At 32.5% G+C, this 21,361-nt stretch overlaps 1 protein-coding gene across 2 annotated transcripts in view; it reads right to left on the bottom strand.

Annotated features, from left to right (window-relative positions):
* The window catches only part of Rhp (GTP-Rho-binding protein rhophilin), a 241,758-nt gene that overhangs the window by 170,901 nt on the left and 49,496 nt on the right, over positions 1–21,361 (bottom strand). Inside the window, exon 1 of one of the 2 annotated variants that reach the window (XM_085825896.1) lies at positions 10,167–10,750. The exons of the other annotated variant lie outside the window; for it this stretch is intronic. Coding sequence (XP_085682022.1) covers positions 10,167–10,199 — 33 coding nt within the window. The 5' untranslated portion in view covers positions 10,200–10,750. Of the gene's footprint in view, positions 1–10,166; positions 10,751–21,361 lie in introns of those variants that run through there. 2 annotated transcript variants of the gene reach the window in all.

Raw genomic sequence — 21,361 nt, forward strand, 5'->3', positions numbered from 1 at the left:
AGACTCCTCTCGAAATCTTTAGTTTCATTCCATTTGTAATTCTGCGACAATATTATCTGTTATTTTCGCATCTTATGTTAATCAATGTGGATGTTTTAGACATTATTGGAACCAAAAGGAAAAACCTTTAGCCTTTTTACAGGTTATCAGAATCGAATTTAGAATAAAAAGAAGGAAAATGTAGCTTATTAGATCTGCAAAAAGCGCAATTAAGACCAAAGAAGCTGTCGTTTTAGAAGAAAGAACGTACTTTTAGAACGAATATGTTTTCTGAAAGATTTTATTATAACTTACCTTTATGCAGAAGTTTGTAAGAATATTGTTTTTTACTTTAGGAAAAAATCTTTTAGTTCATTGCCAAAATCATCGCAGAGTTTGAACATCTCTCTCTCTCCTTTTAAATACAATATTAGCTTCATTCATGCAAAGATCTGAGATCATAAATGTTTTTCGATTATTTCTTTTAAAATCTAAAAATTTTTCGCCTTTCTACATTTCGGGAGAGGCCAAGATCCACTTGACACCCCACTATGTAACCCCTTTGGGAAGGGGGTAATGGATGATTTCGCGGAAACAGGAACGTTTTTGACAACCGCGCAAACAGAAATCGCGGGAAAAGGAAGACACCGGGCAGAATAACCTGTTACGAGACCAATAAAATTCCAGGAAGAATCATAGCCCCTGAATATACGCTGCTTTCTCTTGCGATGTTCCATGATGGTTTCCATCTGCTTGATTCATCAAGATCTTCACGTTCAGTAGCTGCACAATTTCCATTCAGTAGGTGCCCAATTAGAAATTCATATGATGACAGTGAATAAAAAGGGAGTGGACTACAGTACTATGAAATTAGCAGGACTTAGAAGAGAAGGGCTAGCTCATAGAGCTTTTCCCCCTGAAGCAGAAAGTGAGAAGTGATGACGTAGCCATGATGACACTGAGCGCGCCAATATAATTCACAGCTTGGAAATTAGCGTTTTTGAACCAGCGTTTAAAATGAGCTGTGTGTGAAAGATAGCTATAATTTGGAAGAGGCAATGTTACTGCTTTATGCATTTTAGACTGAACCATTAAAAAAATTAATAATGCTTACTCAATTTAAAAATAATAGATAAAATGTGCTACTCTTTTAACATAAAGTTCCGTGGTTTTTTTTTTTTTATTTTTATTTGCAGGTTTTTTTTATTTAATACACGTTTATTTCTAATCATTTCTTTATTTGCATGCTAACAGAGAATTTTTATGCTGCTTCTAAGATAACTATAATAGCAGCTATTTAAATTTACTCAAAAAACAACTTTTAAACAACTGACATAGGTTTAAACATATATGACATATATGGCAACATTTCTGCTAACCTACGTTTGATTTTTTGCCTAATTGTAAATTTTACATTGTTATAATTCTCTTCCGATTCAATATAATAGATATTTTTTAAATAATTTTGTAATTTATACTTATATTCTATATTACAATTAAATAAATGTATATAAGATTGTTACCTTAATATTGACAAAATAGCTTTATTCAGAGTACCTAAAACAGTTATTTAATTTTTCAAAAGTGTGAGTAAAGGAAGCAGGTCTTTTTATGCCAATTACTTTGATGTTTTATACTATTATATTTTATCTAGAATGCTAATCTAGCGCAAAGTCTAATCAATAATTAGTTACAAAGGATACAATAAGAATAACTTTAACAAGTACTTAACAAAATTAGTTTGTTAAATACTTATTATTCTTGTTGGTACTATTTTGGTACTATTCATAATACCGAAGATATTATCGATTAACTCATAGAAGTCAGATGTTTTCTGATTTCCTGTGAGGTAGAGTATACCTTTTGCGGTACTTTTTGAAAATAATGTTTTCTCTGGAGCAACTTTTTGTCTCTCGTTTCCCTTGACCCTTGATTTGAGGCAGAGCGCGAAATGAGACCTCTGATTAAAACAAACTGCACATTTTGAAAAGAACCAACTTAGTTCAGTTTAGAGTCCTAGCAGAGTTTTCAATCTATATGCATTTCGTCGAAACTGAGAACGCATATTTTTTCTACAGAATACAAATATTCGCTTCTTTAGAGTAAGAACATTACTTTGAATTCTTGGACTACATACATTTAGAAAACACTAAAAAATAAAATAAACACCATTTCTTTAATTTGATAATACTAGGTAAAGATATTCCAATTTTTTTCTTATTTTTTTTTTCTTTCCAAAAATCATAGCTTTAAGATGACAGAGCTCTTATGACAATGCAACATGAGATATTTTCACTAGTCCACCTGATTTTTTTTCTTTTTTTCAGTAATGCATTAATCTGCGTCTTTATAAAAATAAGCTTTAGACATTTTTCCAAATTCTCCGATTTGTGCTCCCCCCCCCCCCAAAATTTCGCTATTTGAGATTTTAATTTCTGATACCAATTTCTGTCTAGATGTCGTCCACCTTCTTTGTCGCTGAACAAACATTCTAAAATTTTTCTTTTCTCTATTTTTCAATACTTTAATACAATTTAATACAATTTTCTAAGGATATTATTTTGTTCTTCAAATTATCAATGCATTCTTGTTTATCCTTAAACATTCAGGATGATCTACATTTTCATTTGTGAGTTTTATTTCAAAATCATTAAAATTTGATTTATTATTGCCGTCATCAATTTCGATTCATTATTGTCATCATAATTTACTTTCGGCACAGCATTCCATTTCAATAGTTTCTTTTTGTGGCTATCCAAACAAGCGATTTTTCATATCATCTTCATAAACACTGCATAAAAAATGTTCGCTGCAGATTTTTCCGCTCTTCACATTAATAGAATCTTCTCTTTGACATTTGTGCATCCATTCTTTCGTCAAAAGCAAACCCTCATTTGGATCCTTTGGTCCCATGAAATAAAATATCCCATCCTTTCATACTTCTGTAAGTGCTACGGCTCGTTACTGCAGCGCAAAAAGCCATATTACGTAAACGATACTTTATAGAATTTAAAATAAAAACTGACTAAAATTACATATATATAAATTATTTTAAATATATACATTATTAGAAAACAGATATATATATTATTAAAATTAATTTGGGATATGTAACCTCTAGAAAATCGTCTCGCAGCTCAATGAAACTACTGTTTTAAACGCGGGAAATCAGGACAGGTGGCATCACAGTGACGTCAGGTTATTGCCTGTTACGTCCCCCCACTAGGCTCGCGTCGGCGAGGAGTCGAACAAAGAAATGAGCTAGCCCTTCTATTTATTCCTGGAAATTAGGCACACACTCCATCATTTATTAATACGCCAAAGCACATGAGAGTTATCTTCCAGGAGGAAGGGAATGATGTTTTCGTGCAGAATGTTTTAAGGAAAGCTGCCTCGAATTTAAGCTACATATGCGGACACCTTCGAAAACATCCATGCAGCAGCTCGTTCACAGGGATTTGAGTGCGCGTCGAAATATCAGTTCAGATGTGTTAATTCCTTGGCTACTGATAAGCCATGCAGGCGCACTGATAAAATTAAGTACGCTATCACAAAATAAAGTTGCTCCCTCGAATTCTGTTTGCATTTTTTTTATTATAGCAGCTGAGATTTACTTTTAACTTCTTAGCATACAAAAAACGTGCCCTCTATCTGTCTGTAAGTTAAACTATCTGTCAGTTAAACCTATACGGAACGAGTTAATCGTCTGTTGTACTCAGCTGTAGTCTATTACTTTAGAATAGGCAGTTCAAGGTCATTCCTTCTTTTGGCTTGCATCGTAACCACGGTAACGACTACTGCGGAAGATAGTTTAGTCCTCATTTATTAAAATGATATAATCTCTCTGTGTGGTGATGACGACGATAGACGTTACGATTGTAAATGAGGGAAGAGTTGCACGACCTTGAAATGCCTATTTTAAAGTAACAGATTCTAAATTAGTCAGACATTGTGAGAATGTCTGATGTCGTCTTTCCAAAGCTTTGACATGAGTTGCCATATTCTGTTTGTCAACAATTTTTGATCCCTTTGCTTTGAGTAGAAATGATTGACTAATCGGACTTTGATTAACCATATCAGGCAAAATCTAATTAAAAGCATTTAAATAGCATATTTCGAACTATTTCTTCTTAATTCTTATAAAATAAATACATAACAATTATTAAATTTTACATAAAAATACTTGTAGATGCTATTAATAGAAACAATAGCTAAAAACAAAGCGATATACATTCAGAAAAGAATATGTAGAATTTCAGTGAATCATTCTGCACATGGTAACCTCGTTGAAAACGTGCATATATATATATATAGACGAATGACAACTGCGCACACAAAACAAGAAAAGTTCATTAACCGTTCACTTTTAAAAGCACATAAGGAGGGAAGGAAAAAAATGATGACGACAGCTGTGCGAACTTCGATTCAACTATTACACCGGCCGCTAAAATATTATACGCAAGCAAATTCCTTATTTCCGGTATTCGTTATTTCATTAGTTAAAAAAAAAGCAAAACAAAAGAAAACTCGAGAACTTTACGAGAAGAAAATTGCGGTTCTTAAACGATATATTTGTCTGTCGTGCGTAGCCGTTAAAGCATAGGCATTGTCTTTAGTCTCTCCTTCCGGACATAAAAAAAGCTCCCAGAATCATTATTATCATTTTTTTCTTCTTAAATTTTTAAGTTAAATAGCGCAGTTTTCTGTGAACCAAGCACTTTGTTTAGCGTTATGTAAATAAATAATTATTATATACTACAACTGCATGACAAGTTGTTTTTGAGTTAGAATACACAAAACTTTCGACATATGAGTGATATATCATCTAGTGTTTGCTTTACGGCGTTTCGTTCAGTAGCTTTCAATTGTATCATTGTTTTCTAAAAAGTATGTTATAATATATCCATATTTTTATGCTTTTGAACTTTATTACAATTTTTTATTATTATTTGGTGAAACAGTCGGTAATATTTTCAGCAATCAGTTTGTTAGCCAAAGACTTACTTACATGACCTTCAAAATGAACTAATTTTTTTATGTAATTTAGAAAAAAGTAGGTCATATGATAATTACATAATCAGTCTCCTCATTTCACTGCAAAGAATTTCACATTAAAAACATTACAATACATAAATATATCACCTCGATAAATTTTTATTTCTATTTTTATTTTCAGCCCAAAAGGGACATTGGTCCAGAACGGGATGTTAGTCTCGAAATGGCACTTTTTTCTGTTTTCGTTTAGTTGATTTTGGCAAAGTACACTAGAACTATCTGCCTAAGAGGTGAGGTGCCTTTGTGGAGGAATTTCTAAGGAAAAGTGGCTTGTATAAAGGTTGCACATGGGTAAAATCAGGAAAACGCCCAAGCATCCAGCCCGTTCGCCTGGAATCGAACCCAAGTCTGAAATGTTCCTGATGTTGTTGCTTATGCTCACTTGTCTGACGTAGTCAGCCCAAACCCACAAATATCCCCGTGGCAAGGAACGCTAGATTACGCCTACCGTTGGCAACAGCCTTGAGCACCTAACAGGCGACAGTGCGATTTGGCTCAGTTCCGCCCCTAATTTTGATGGAGAGCACCTCGGGGGTGGGGAAGGACGGGTCTGAGGGTCTCCCACCGCTCTCCAATTCCACCAAACCACATAACAGAACTTTCGACTCTCCGAATATTTAGTGTGCCGCCATGCCGCATCGACACTATACATTTACAAACATCCATGCCTTCTCCGGCATTCGAACCCGGACCCTTCGGCACGGCAGTCAGCGACGCTAACCACTCTACCGGTTAAGCGGCCCAAGTATGAACTACCAGCATTCAATGATTTTACTTCTCTGCTGCTGGCGGGTTCCGGACTGTTTAAGAAAGAAATATCATTCCTAGCCGTTTACTGACAGCTTTTCGCCGATATTTTTACTTTCTTGTAACAAGCAAAAAGGAAGTATTGTAATCGCGAAAAGTTTCAGGCAGTATATTTCAACAAAAATATCCATTTTTACCACTATCGAATGCAATTTAACGACGCTTTTGTGTGACATCTGTGCTTAAAGACAGAACAAAAGACTCTTTTCCTCCAAAAAAATTATAAAATTGTTTTAAAATGAATTCTGAAGAGAATTTTTCGTGGTGTCTGTACGTATGTACGTATATATCTCGCATAACTCAAAAACGAGTAGCCTCAGAAGGTTGAAATTTTGTGTATAGGACTGCTATAATATGTAGATGTGCACCTCGTATTTTGATGAAAATTAATGAACTTATCAAATCCTATTTTTCCATCCTACTGCCATCCCACATCATAATTATTTTTTAAGTTTTTTATAATTACTTTTAATGACTTTTTAAAAGTTATTGGTTATTAATCTATTAAAAGTTAAAAAATATAGACGCATACATTCATTGTTTTTTTAATAACGTTATGCTTAAATTATAAATTTTTCTTCTTATTACTAGATTGGAAGTTTCTAATCTCTATTCATTAAACTACTTTGCGTGCATGCAGGTTTATATATTATTTCCTTATCATGACAGATATTGCTATTTAATTGTAATGATTCATTGTTTGATCGTCCTGAGTCAGTCTTTTATATATTAAAAAACTATTAAAACCAAACAATAAATGGCACCCGAAGAATCCAATAATATTTTCCGAATTTTCAATACTCATGACAACACTGAAGTTAATACTCATATTTATCTTTTTTTAACTTCCTTGCACGAAGTAAAGGAAACATTGTAATCTCAAAAAATTTCGGTCATCATATTTCAACGAAAATATCCATTTTGACCGCTCTCAAATCCATTTAAACAATATTTTTGCGTGACATCTGCACATACGGACAGAATAATGGACTCTTTCTTCAAAACGGATTGTAAAATGGATTTTTAATTTATTCAGTGTGTTTTTGCCGAGCGGAAGCAAAAGTAAACACATACAGGTGGACCGAAAAATCTGCCTTCTTGTCCGTTGGCCGAATTGCTTATTTTTGCTTAGTAACGCTAAATTTAATTGTAAAAATTGGTTTTTTTTTTAACTATTTTTGGTGATTTTTTATTTATTTTGACTCCAAAGGGGCTTTGTTTCTGAAGGACTATTGTTTCGTTTCGCGATTTTGCGTTGAATCACTATAAATGTCCGTTTCACTTTTCAAACTGTTGCCACCAAATTTTAAGAGTCCTGGATTATGTTTGAAGAAATTAAATAATGAAAATCTACATAAATATATGTATATTTCTCGCATTGTGATAAAACAACGGTACATAGAGCCATCGAATTTTGAATGACGTAATCCTACTGCGAACAGGGGCATGTGGAAGCCCAAATTTAAAATTTGGAATTTGTTTTATTATTGATTTCATATTTTCTAAAACTTTAACCAATTTTTGATTAACAAACTGGAGGATTTAAAAGCGAGCCATGGCAACACCCTACGGCGGTGGGGGGGAGGGGTGAAACTTTTTTTTATCTCCTGCGCGCGGAACTGTGTATTGGAAATCCTAAAGATATGCTCATTTTAAAATTATTTTGCGACATTGCTATTGAACGGAATTTTATAGTTTAAGTTATAGTTTATAGTTAAGTTTATAGTTTTATAGTTAAGTTTAAGTTGAAAGAACGTGATATTTAATAAATAAAGGTAACATAGAAAACGTTAAAAAAAAAAAGCCCCTTTCGACGTAATTTAAAATCTGAAACCTTTCAGATTTTTAAAAAATTTTTTAATTTTTATTTATTTATTTATTTTACAATTTTTAATGAAGCTACTTTGAGTTTTTATGTATTTTCGCGTGACTACAGAATTATTAGAATGAGAAATATTACTCTAATGAAATTGGAGTAAATTAGTGTAAATGAAATGCAGCAAAAAAATATGCATTATTTAATGGGACGTATACGGTAGCTATGTGGTGTCGAGATCAGATTTTTTTCATTAGGTTTCATGTCGTCGTGTTCTAAAAAAAAACCTAACAGCAAACACTTGTAGATACATTAGGATTTTTTAGAAACAGGCAAGATGAAAAATTAACAACGCCTTCGCCGGGAATCGAACCACGGACCTCTGAAATACCGGCTCAGTGTGCTCACCACTACACCACGAAGGCTGATTAGAAAGGCGGGAGAAATACCTTATACACTTACAAACATTAACAGAATAAGATATTGACTAGAATATGTATATATATGTACAGGGACAGGGAATATATAAATGAAAAATTATCTTCTGGGAAATGTGAAGTAAAATTTAGAGAGTAAGTGTGTACTATTGTTCAAAAATTGGAATTTGTTATTAATGAAACTGAAATTCGTAATTTAAAAATGCTGTTAAAATGCTTAAAATTAATAAAAAATAAATCTAAGCAATTAATATAAGAAAATCATTGCTGATTCCACAGAAAGATGCCGAAGTTTCACGGAGAATTGGAATCCCACAGGGATGAGAAAATCGTGTGTGCGGTCCCCGCAAGTCACTGTTTTCAAGCATTTATGATGTGCCAGACGACATGATCTGACATCGCAGACGTAATAATTCGTTCCAGTTGACAGTGCAAGAGACATAACTTCACTCTTTTCAAGAGATTTTAGAATTTTGCACTTTGTCGTCAAAGCTCCTTGATTTCGGGAGGGCTGACGAACCAATGATCTTGTTTTCCTCTGATTTTGTTCCAGATATAACGAATTAGAGGGTATAAAATACAACTGAAAAATTAAGGAGGCGTGGCTAATTCACTCTGTAGTCTTTTTCTATCTGAACAGAATGCTTTTACTTCACTACAATAATTATTCTATGTTATCCATGAATTATACATAGATGTAAAGAGCTTCTCGTAATTGTAATAAATGTTTTTCAGTTCAGAAATACGGTTAGTATTATGCTATCTCACAAATAATCAGTCACCAACAATTCATAAGGATCACATTTCGTTTTTTCGCATTTGTGAACAAAATCCCTATTCCAGTTTTATAATGTGTCTGAATTCGTATCTTAAATTAATTCAGAAATGTGAAAAAATTCACAAACGACAATTCATTTCAAAAATAGATAAAGGCAATATTCATTCAGTACAATACTAAAAAATAAGAACAAATGAAAAAAATAAGAATAAATTTTCACAAACGTACACATTTATTATCTAAATTTTACTTAACATTTCTTAGGAGATAATTTGTCATGATATATTCTCTATTAAATGAAATTTTAAGTCTTAGCAGCGTTAGCGCAGAATTTTTCTTTTCAATCCTTTTAAAGTGAATTTTAAAATTCCTTAATTTTAAGGTTTTTCCACCTTGTATTTATTTACAAATTACACACACACACACACACACACACATATATATATATATATTTAAACAATTTTCTCATGTCAGAGGATGAACACATTTGTTAACATAACAATATTCTTCCAAAATATAATTTATTTAGCCTTTTTTATTTGTTTGTTCTCATTTAAATTGTACATAATTCTGACTCTGCAATATATTTTGTACCGAATCCATCAATAATTTCCTGAAGAAATATCACATACGTATGCATAAATGGATAGACACGTAGATAAATAAATACCTAGATTACGTAGATAGACGAAATACGCGTAAATGTAATATTTAAAACAGAAATAATTTAAAAGAAAAGTTTTTCACTCAAAATAGCTGACATGACACGTGATAGGCTCACTGATTCACAACAGTTATAGAAAAGGTATATTGTTGTCATCTAAAATTACCAAACAGTAAAACATGAAAAATCTAAAAGAGAAGTATAAGGAGTTAAAAAATTATGAAATAAATAGTCGGATTATGTAAAACGGCTATTACAAAACCAAATAAACCAATTTAAGAAAAACCTTACAAAACCAATTAAACCAATTTAAGAAAATGCCATACGAAATTTATTGATTGCTAGCGACTTTTTATACGTTCCTTTTATTAAAATTTTTCTTTCCTGTTGTCCCCAAAATGATTTATTTTTCATATTTTCACATGAGAAGCAAAGAGGAAAATTGACAGTTTTGCTGTTATGTAATAGTCATATTTTTAATGTAAAATATTATAAGCTATAATTAATTTAATAAAAGATGTATTCAAATGCATTCGGAAAATATAATGAAGCAAATCTAAAGGAATAACATATCTATCAAACACGACATATAATTCCTAACGAAAATTAATGATTAAAGGTATACCATACCTCGTCATCTTCTTCTGGAATTACGTCCTGCATCGTCTTTGACTCTACCTACAGTAATGAGTCACCTGTGTAAGTGCAACAAAATATTGCGCATTATCTTCTTCTGATACAGAGAGAGCACAGCCTGAGTCAATATAAGGAGCAGGTATCGTTTGACATTACTTCCTGACAACTATGGAATGATAGCTGGACACAGTAAATCACAGTTCATTTCTCATTTCCTCATTTCTCAGGCTTTATCTTCAGTTTGTTTAGCATTAGAAATCATCAAAGAAACTTTTTTTTTTCCCATAATCAACTGTCGATAAATTCGTCAAACCGTGAAACAATTTTCACGTGATATTACAAGCGCAGAAAAACAAAATTACGAAGTGGTTTACATGCATGCATGTATATTATGTACTTTGAGTAGCGTTGCTCAAATATAGTTGCAAAAGCAGAATAATATTCAATAATGTTTTTCGGAATTGCACAAAGTCTAAATTTACAATCAGGAAGATAACTTCCGAAGAAACGAAAGACACATTTTCTTGAGATTCTTATATATGATGACAGATAATCCTTGAATTTTGGTGATTATTCAAACTTTAAGAATTCAATTTAAGAATTTAAGAATTTATTCGAAATGAAAGTAACAGCAAGTCGCCCTCTTTTATTTTAATAGCAAATTCCGTCAAAATACGAACTCTGGAAACTGAGACCAAACAAAATAGATGTATAAATTGGAAGCTTCCTCTTATAAAATCCTTAAGTCAAAAAATTTCACAACTCCTACTTTAGTAGAATGGTACTGCATTTCAGCACGTACGTAAATCACAACAAAATAACTAAAATAATTCAAAGATAACTAATTCTTTTATAAGCAGTTTCAAAATAATATACTTATTCGAGTGAAATAATTATTATTTCATACCAAAAAACATCACATTTCAGCTACAATTAATTTCTCATAAATAGTACTTGCACACAATTGCTGAAGGGTGCATATCTCTGTTAGCAACATAAGTCTCTATCCATGCTTGGGAAACTCTACAAACATTAACTCAAGAAGTATACGCGTTATTTTACTATAAAATTACTCATATCATTTAGTTCTATTATCTCCAATCATGTCACGATGAACACACGCGCTGAAATCACACCACTTAGAAAATCAAAAGCAACACACTCTTGAGAAGGATTTGAATCCAGCATTGACTACGAGGAAGAGTTAAGAATTGTCCATACGGCGTGGTGAAGAATGCGGTCGAAGGTACCCATAAGGAACCCTTTCCTCAGAACCGGTCAACCGGAAAGCACTCTGCAGCGCAGCAGCGCACGCAAGAGAAGTAACCAGAGCGTTTCATAATCAAAACCAGAGATACCAAACGTCAAATCAATTGGATAGCCATCTTAGATACCGCAATAAAAACACGGAATTCGTTGATAACTGAAAAAAATTGAGTCTAACATATTTAATTTAATTGATTAGTTGATTTTTGAGATTTGCTTTTAAATTTATTCTGTTTAAGACATCAGAATTCCGAATCAGCTGCGTCTGGAGACGGAGAGGAAAACCCCTGTCTTTTTACGTGTACAAAGTAAAAAGGAAGTATTGTAATCGCGAAAAACTTCAGGCATCATATTTCAACGAAAATATCCATTTTGAACGCTATCGAATAGAAAGTTTCGTGGCGTTTGTGCGTATGTACGTACGTATGTATCTCGTATAACTCAAAAACAAGTAGCCTCAGAGCATTGAAATTTTGTATATAGGATTTCTATAGCATGTAGATGTGCATCTCGTATTTTGGTTTATAAATATATATATATCCACTCTGTTACTCGGCTCAGTGATCTCAGTTTCTTTATTTTTATATGTTTGTAAATTGCGCATTTTTTGCTTTAAAAATGATTGAATTATATTGTTCTTATCTTCCGGTTAAGGTTTTTATACCTTTAGTAAATCTGCATGCGATATTTTCAGAATTATTATTAGCCCACCAGCGGCCGAGCGGTAAAGTTGCTGAACACTGGTAGTTCGGTCCGAGGTTCGACTCCCGCGAACGGGCTGGCTGCATGAGTGTTTTCGTGTTTTTTCCCATGTGTAACGTGTATAGGAGCCAGTTTTCCTTAGAAAGTACTCCACGAAGGTATTCCCCCCCTTAGGCAGATAGCCCTCGAGGCTTTGCCGTAATTAAATAACCTAATCTAACCTAACCTAGAATTATTATTAACAATTTAAAAGTTATTTTAGTGCCGCTAACCCTTTTGCAATGGCGGCAATGTTTGTTTACATTTGAAACAGCAGAAGAGTAGATTTGTTGCCCATCTAGAGAAAGTAAGCTTCGCAAAAACAAAGATAAAGCCTTCATTTATTATTGTGAATTAAATCATGCTTAATCCATTCTGGAATTTATTCGAGAAAATAGGTGCTTAAAATTTACTTCATAATTTTCAATACAGATTTTTTTTTTTTTTTTTTTTTTTTTTTTTGCCTTGTCGCGAAGTGAAAACTGAATTAATTGAATAAGAAATATTGAATCGTCTGTGAAAAACATTTTTTGTTTGTTGTTTGCTTAATTTCTTTTATACATCGTTTTAGACTTATAATAGTATTTGAATAGAATATGTGGCAACGATTAGATAATTCTTAAGATGATATAAATTTTGTGAATCCTGAGTTAAAAAATGAATGAAATTTAACGCTGTTAAGCGAACTTAGGGCCAGAGTGTCGCTATGGTAAACAAATAAAGTGAATTTTAAAGAGTGCATTTATTCTATTGTGGTTTATGCGTAATGATGAAATTAATTTAATTCAATCCAATAAGTTTAAATGAAATGCAAGAAAAATGCGTATAATTTAATATTCCGTACAAGGAAGTCATGTGGTGTACACATCAGATTTTTTTATTTATTATGCAACAGAATTAGGTTAATTATGGAATTTTTAAAAATTCTGCTTTTGTAAAACTCTGTAACTGCAAAGAAAAATTAAGCTTTATGCATCAAATAATATAGAATAAAAATAATTCTGCCCAGAAAGTATATTTGATGGCTTCCAAAATTTCAAATATGATTCTTTCTTTAGCCGTTAAGCAATATGTGAACTAGCAGTATATTAAAAAAGTTATAATATTTTTTACATAATATTAAAACGTAATTAAAATCCTCAACCTAACAGAATTTAATTATAGCCTCCGACAAATTAAACCATGTTTTCTGATATGGATTCGTTTTCTCATATGGATTCGTTAATCTAAACTTAAAAATTACAGGTTGATGATCTTCCACGGTTGCTGCTGAAATAAATTAAATTAAAAATTCTTATTATTTATTAAAAATTACTTTGCCGTTTACATACTTAACATGCTTTCAGAAAGCCTATCGAGCGTAGTCGAGACTAGATATAGGTAAACAAAACAGTAACAAATATTTGGAATGTGAATTACAGAAACCCTCCCCCCCCAAAAAAAAAAAAAAACACTTCCACTTTGAGTAATGAACGTTCTTTTGTTATCAATATTAATATTTTGACTCTTAAAAAACCTCTATTAAACCTCTGAAACAAAAAAAAAAAAAAAAAAAAAAAAACTTTTTATTCATCGATGATTTTAATAGCATGCACCAAAATACTTGTGCTTTGATAAATGTTTGTTGAATTACAGTTTTTGAGTTAGAAGATGTTCCAATGTCAGCAGCGTACAGAATTTTATTTTACAGATAACTTTTACATTTTAATAAGATTTATGAAATCGCAATCTTACGTCAACTAAAGGGAATAACTACGAGGCATAAATTAATTCTTTTAATCTTCGTTCGAACGAACATTTCTCCTGGATGTTTTTACTTCCTTGTACGAAGTGAAAAGGAAGTATTGTAATCGCGAAAAGTTTCAGGCAACATATTTCAACAAAAATATCCATTTTGACCGCTATCGAATGCAATTTAACGATGTTTATGCGTGATATCTGTACGCAAAGACAGAATAAAAGACTCTTTTCCTCCAAAAAAATTATAAAATTGCTTTAAAATGAATTCTGAAGACAATTTTTCGTGGCGTCTGTACGAACGTATGTACGTACGTACGTATCGCGCATGACTCAAAAACGAGTAGCCTCAGAACGGTGAAATTTTGTATATAGGACTGCTATAACATGTAGATGTGCACCTCGTATTTTGGTTGCAATCGGCCGCGCCAAACGTATATAAATATATTTCTATATAAATCCACTCTGTAACCCGGCTCAGTAATCTCAGATTCTTTACTCTTATATGTTTGTAAATTGTATATTTTTGCTTTAAAAATGATTGAATTATGTTGTTTTTATCTTCCGGTTAAGGTTTTTATGCATTTCGTAATTCTGGAAGCAATATTTGTGCAATTATCAACAATTTAAAAGCTGTTTAAGTGCGGTTAAGTTTTAAATAACATGGCGGTCATATTTGTTTACATTTGAAACAGCTGAATTGTAGATTTGTTGCCAATCTAGAGAGGCTAAGCTTCGCAACACAAAAATAACGCCTTCATTTATTATTGCGAATTAAATCATGCTTAATCCTTTCTGGAATTTTTTCGAGGAAATAAGTGTTTAAAATTTACTTTAATTTTTAATGCAGATATTTTGAGTTTTGATGTATTTTTGCCTTGTCGCGAAGTGAGAACTGAATTAATTGAATGAGAAATACTAAATCGTCTGTGAAAAACTGTTTCTTTTCTGTTTTGTTGGCTTAATTTCTTTCATACATCGTTTTAGCTTTATTATAATATTTGAATAGAACATGTGGCAACGATAATTCTTCAAATGATATAAATTTTGTGCATTCAGAGTGTCGTTATAGTAAACAAATATAGTTAATTTTAAAGAGTGCATTTATTCATTGTGGTTTATGCGTTGTCGACCAAGTAGATTTAATTCAATCCAATCAATTTAAATGAAATTCAAGAAAAAAATGCGTATAATTTAATATTCCGTACAAGGAAGTCATATGGTGTACACATAGACTTTTTTCAATCCAAAAGGATACATCTTATGGATTCTAGAGGGAAAATTAGTGATTTTACTGAAAAAATTAACACCGTGCTATCGTTCGCGAGTAAATCTGAATTCATTGCTAAGGAGTTTTATCCACCAAGAACCTAAAATAGGCTCACACGTTTTAGAAGTGATACTATTAGATCGGTGCCTTTCTTTAGAAATCAGAATAAATATATTTATAGAAGAAAAATTTCCCTGTGTTGGCTGCTATATTATAACTATCAATACTATAATATTTTCAGCAAATAAACCGATTATATTACTACTTTACAAATATGAAATTACTGTTGTGATTATTAGAATGTTTCTTTTCCGACATAAATACTATGCTGGACAAAATAAGCTGGAAGCATTTTGTTTATCGTAATAAATGAAATATTATTTTCCCTGTGATTTTTAAAACAGTTTGATGCATCATTGATTTCCCATTTACAGAATTTCCAAGTTAATCATGCTTCTTCTGTCACGAATAGGATGAAGTTACCAGAACTAAACGCGATGAGCAATACTTCTTGCCGTTCACGCTAGCAGTCTCTTTATTTGCGTGACATACTCATTTCCAGCGTAAGAAATTATATTCCATCCAAATGTCTGAGGTTGCAATTTTGTTTAATTCTTCTTTTATATTTTCTGTGCTTGCTGTCTTGCGGTTACGTCACGCATCTGGTAAGGTAACATAACCAGAAAATTTGATTAGGTGGCCTGATAACATATATTCAAGAGATAATTGTTCAACGCCAAAATTCTTCACGATTGTAAGCTATCTTGGTATTTTCATGCTATTCATTTACCATAGCGACATAATTCCAAATGAAAACTAAACAATTATTTTGCAGCATTCCTCCTTAAGAAATTGTGAATCCATTAAAACAATTATTAAAGTATTAATTTAGAAGTCAAACAACAAACATCAGCGTTATATTTTCAAATTTTCACAGGACTAGTTTCGATGGTTTTACCGAACCATCATCCTCAGCTTCAAAAGCGCAAATGAAGTACTGCTCTTTATTAACATATGCCATTTGCAGTTTTGCAGCTGAGGATGGTGGTTCGGTAAAACCATCGAAACTAGTCCTCTGAAAATTTGAAGATATAACGCTGCTTTTTGTTGTTTGACTTCTAAATTAATATTTGTTCGACGTGTTATTGTATCTTAATTATTGAAGTATTAGAAAACAAAATTTAAGAAAAAATGGCGATAATGTATGTGACTTTTAATGGATCATATAAATGAATTAACACGTCAATAGCATGCATAAAATAACGGAATTCTTCATAAAAAACTTAAATCAATTATACTAAGGAAAAGATGCATGATACGAAGGAAAAGACACATAACCCCCAAGAAAGAAAACAAAATCTCGAAACGATTTTCTTAAAGAAAGTATGAATATTGATTGCTAATCATAAAGATCAAAATTAAATGCTTTGCTATGGAATGTTCTGACTGTGTATTAATATCCTGTTAATGCAGTTAATAATATGTATGCATATCCCATCAAAGTAGTAATGCTCAAATGTTTTAGTTGCGCTATGTACACGTTTAACATATTGAAGATGTCTATGCAAAATATCATATATTTATTAGATCGATATGCGTAATATATTTTCGTCTAAAATCATATAAAATAATATATATTTTTTTAAATTGCATAAATACGCAGTTAATCGGTATTGTGATTTACGTTAAGGTGAAGATTTAGAACCCAATCTAAAGCTCGATTAAAGAATAAAAACTGTGCTGGTCTCAATGCAGAAGATATAAAAACTTAGCATCATGCATTGATTTAAACGCAACAGAAATCTGAATGATTTTTCTCATTGCGTACGTCTCTCAACTGCGTTTTCATCGTTGTATGGTAGTCTTTAGTCTGCTCCATTTAACATTAAATAGATTGGATTTAAATAGCTTTAAAATGACCTATTTATAATGCTCTCCATTAACACATGACCCTTAATAAATAAATTGATTCATTTCGAATGAATGGATTCTATTTAAAATTATATTGCTCGATAATTCTCAATTCCAGAATGAATGAACCGTAAACTAGATTGCTGCAAAAAAAAAAAAAAAAAATACTGAAAAAGTGAACAGTAAATAAAATAGCAAACGTAATAATAAAAAAGTATTTTACAGCAGCATTAAATATTCTGCCGTCAATAGATAGAGCAAGTAGTTTAATTAAATGTCAAAAATTCGTCATCTTTGATAGAGATATTATTCAGTTCCATGAGAAATAGATGTGTTATCGGTAAAGGGCTTCTTCGACAGAAAACAGCCCAAATGTAAGCAAAAATAATAACCTGCTACACGAGGTCGAAGAATGAGACACCGTTTCGCTGCGGCAGTGTGTCTTTAGCACCACTCGGAATGGGATACGGGTGATCACATCGAAATTTTAGAAGAGTAAAACTCCATACCTGCTAGCTAAAACAGGCTACTTAATGTTCAGATTTTTACTTTAAATTTTTCTTTTACATGCATAGTATTCCTAAGTTCTTATGTCTAACTCCCGTGGAACCATAAATGATATTGTAGAATTCCCCACTGTGTAATTCTAAGTTACAGTTAAAAGTGAAGAATCTTAAGAACTAGTAAGCGAATAATCGCTTGAGTTCGTGAGACAATAAATAAACTTGGAAAGGGTTAAAAGACCCTTTATTATTCAAATAAGATTTAACAGAATTTGGAGTTGTACAATAAAGCCGACACTTGGGCTTGAACTTAAGAGACTAAGAATCAAACTAAACTAATTTTAACTAAAGATATATAGCCGAAGCTATCAAGATTTTAACGGAGTTGGTCCCTTAACGCTAATTGACTGCGAAGCTGCAAGGGTCTAAAGTACGACCGAGCATAATAATAGCTTACGAGAGAGTAGCCTAAAAAAACGGACGCGTGCAGTCAGAATATCTGGTATCTCTCTCACTAAGACAGTAGAACTTTGCGGTTAAATACCGCTCTTCCTCATTGGCATTCAGACGTGATTCTAAAACTACGTTCTGGCCAGAAGTGGTAAGTTGAAATTAAGAAGCGATAGGAAAGGAAGTATAACTCAAAATTTAACTGTTAATAAAATTAGCATAATCCTTACAATATATGACGTAACAGAAAAAATCATACGGTAAGCATTAACTTAGCCCACCAGCGGCCGAGCGCTAAAATCGCTGAATACTGGTAGTTAAGTCTGAGGTTCGATTCCCGCGAACGGGCTTGGCTGCTTGGGTGTTTCCCTGGTTTTTCCCATGTGTAATGTGCACACGAGTTTCCCATGTGTAGTGCCTAAGTGCCTAAGGGCAGAGCACATAAATAATAATAATAGTAGGCATTAACATTTTTGGAGTAAAGACAGATTCGAAATATTTCCAAGAGTTTCTTTTATTCTCTATATGTAGCCAAACGTCTATGATTGTCGTACCGAACGGTGAGTCCTGCGAGGCATCCACATATGAAGTTTTCATCATTTATCATTGTTAAGAGTCGAGAACAATGGAATAGTACACATTCTGCTTCTACATAATCGTTGCCTTTATTTAGCGTGGAACCGATTTCAATCAAGTCTGTTTAATTTGAAAGAACCGATAAAAGGGCATACCCTCGAGGCGCATTTTATAGATCTGAATCTAAATCTCCTCTAGGAATCAGCATTAAATGATTCACTCGATAGCAATCGTTCGACCAAAAGCTTCGTTGTTTTGTATTGTACTAGATCGCGTAGTATTCGCTGCTTTAAATGCTCTCAGTTGACTTGCTTCGATCACTGATTTTGCCTCAAATTTTCCATTATTACATGTTTGCTAATTCAAACATATACTGACATCTGTCTACGCTTGTAAGTGTCTTAGACTGGTAAATGGTTGAATGAGCAGAATTCGATGTACTTTTTACGAACAATTTTATTTACAGTAACATGATACTAAAGAGTATGTAAAGAATGAAATGAAATATACTGACTAGTGAATATGTGAGACTTTTAAATTCTTAATTAAATTTAAGGCAACACTTTTTGGGGGGTTCAGATGAAGTAAGAATTTGCTTCCAAAAATTGTTTAACACGCAGAAGTAAAGAACCTATAAGGTTAGTTAGTTCGTTTTTAAGCACTGGCCCCCCAGTCCACCTAGCAGGCGAAGCCTGTCATATGGCTACGAGGGGGCCGGCCAATATAACAACAAACAAACGTTAAATAACGAAACATAATAAATGGTCAAATAACGGAACATAATGAACTTGATAAACATCTGGGGAAAGGCTGGAAAGCTAATATAAACACCAGATCATACAATACACAAAATGAACATAAGAAACTCAAAAGAAGAAATAAATAAATAAATAAATAATCACAACAAGTAAAACAAATACATGTATCCCAAACACTCTTAGTGAAATCAGTGTAATAGAAGTATCGTTTCCATTTCTATATTCCTTTCTAAGTTTTAAACCTTTAAAAAATTTTACTTTTAATTATTATTATTCAAAATTTCTTACATTATCAAAATTCATCTTAAATTTATTAGTTCACTTCAGCTATATCTGTTTTCAAGTATCCTCGATACCAATATTCTTCTTATTCTCATTTACAATTTGCATAATATATCTTGCAAATTTTCTAAACAATTTATAGTTACTAAATTTATAAATTTATATTTTCCCTTCACACTCCGAGTCAGGCAAAGGTCTTCGACGAAGTGCTTTGAATCTCCGAATTTATTATAAAGTTTACTTATATCATTTCCCTGTAAATGGAACCTTTTTAAATAAGCAGGGAACCTTACATGCGGAGTGAGAATTTGATCGACATCTACATCTCCTAAAATTCGCATACTTTTTTTTTTTTTTTCCTGCTGATTTTTAAGACACTTAGATACTTTTTGTTTCTTTGGGAGAGATCCTACAGATTTTTCTAGTCTTTAATAAGTTCGTCATCTATTATAGTACATGTCTTCTTTTTGGAGTCTTGAATAGAAACCTTTTCGATCCCAAACCCCCGGGCGGCATCTTTTGCTAGTGCATGCGCCCTCTCATTCCCATAATGGAGAGCGGAAGCTGTGATCCAATGTAGATTAAAAATATGCTTCTTTCGTAGTTCCTAATAAATCTGCTTAATCTCATAAACAATTTTATTCTTTTGAAAAAGGCTCCAGCCTTTTTGAATAATGCAGATAAGGGAGTTGATTATAAATTTGTGTAATACCTCATGGATTATTTCTTTATCCAGGATAAAAATTGCCAGCAATTTTACTTGATACCAGCAATTTTACTTAGGGGAAATCTTAGAAATCTTCCTTTCTTCTCTAAAATGGGAATTGAACTCTGCTGGCTCACTTCTAACAACAGATGTACTGTCGGTGGGTAGACTGTACACAAGGAGAAACATGCACGAGTGAATACGATTATTCGATACATATTGTAAGGTCTCGTTTAGTTTTAACCAGTTATTTAATGTTAATGAACTTTCCTATCCTCCTCATTTTCATTTTCCTGCCAGAATGTAAATTTCTAGATCGCGTAATATACAGATGAGATAGAAAGGAGTAAGTATTTAAAAAGAGGTTTTAGAAGATAGAATCAGAGCGAATTCACCCTGTTGAAGGTCACGTTGCTAATCTTGTTTCTCCCAAGCGTAGTTTTCTGTGGCGTTACGTTATTCTCGCCATTAGGCTTGTCACGCCGACCTTTAGGTAAGAGCCAACTTGCGCGTTACTTCAAATGTGTAGCCGTGACGTTAATTTATTTTTACTTAGTTAAGTAAATTTCAATATTGATTTAAGCCATAATTGCTGCCTACATTTTCTAAACACGAGTGTTGCCATCTGTTAAATTTTATTTGAGTTAAATAAAGAGTCATTCACACCCTTTCTCTGTTGTTCTGTGTGCCTCTTACAAAACATAAGAATTCACTTCTCCTCTTTAAATGTTTCTAACATTGTATATTTCTAAAGAATACGAAACGCTATAATAATAGGAGGACCGAAAAGTAATGTCGTTTCTGCGCATGTCGACAACAACATGCTAAGGGCAGAAGTGGAAGCAAATCCATGTCAAACACTCTTAACCAACCTTGGTCGACCATCCAAGAACATTTAAAGCAGAATGGAAAAATAAGCAAAGCAGGTGTTTGAGTCCTCCAAAGAACAAAGCTAACCTATCCATCACATGCAACGTATTGCTTCAACG

This window comes from Stegodyphus dumicola, chromosome 10 (genome assembly GCF_044657685.1).
Source record: "Stegodyphus dumicola isolate Sdum_Otavi_A_Nest chromosome 10, ASM4465768v1".
NCBI lineage: Eukaryota > Metazoa > Arthropoda > Arachnida > Araneae > Eresidae > Stegodyphus > Stegodyphus dumicola.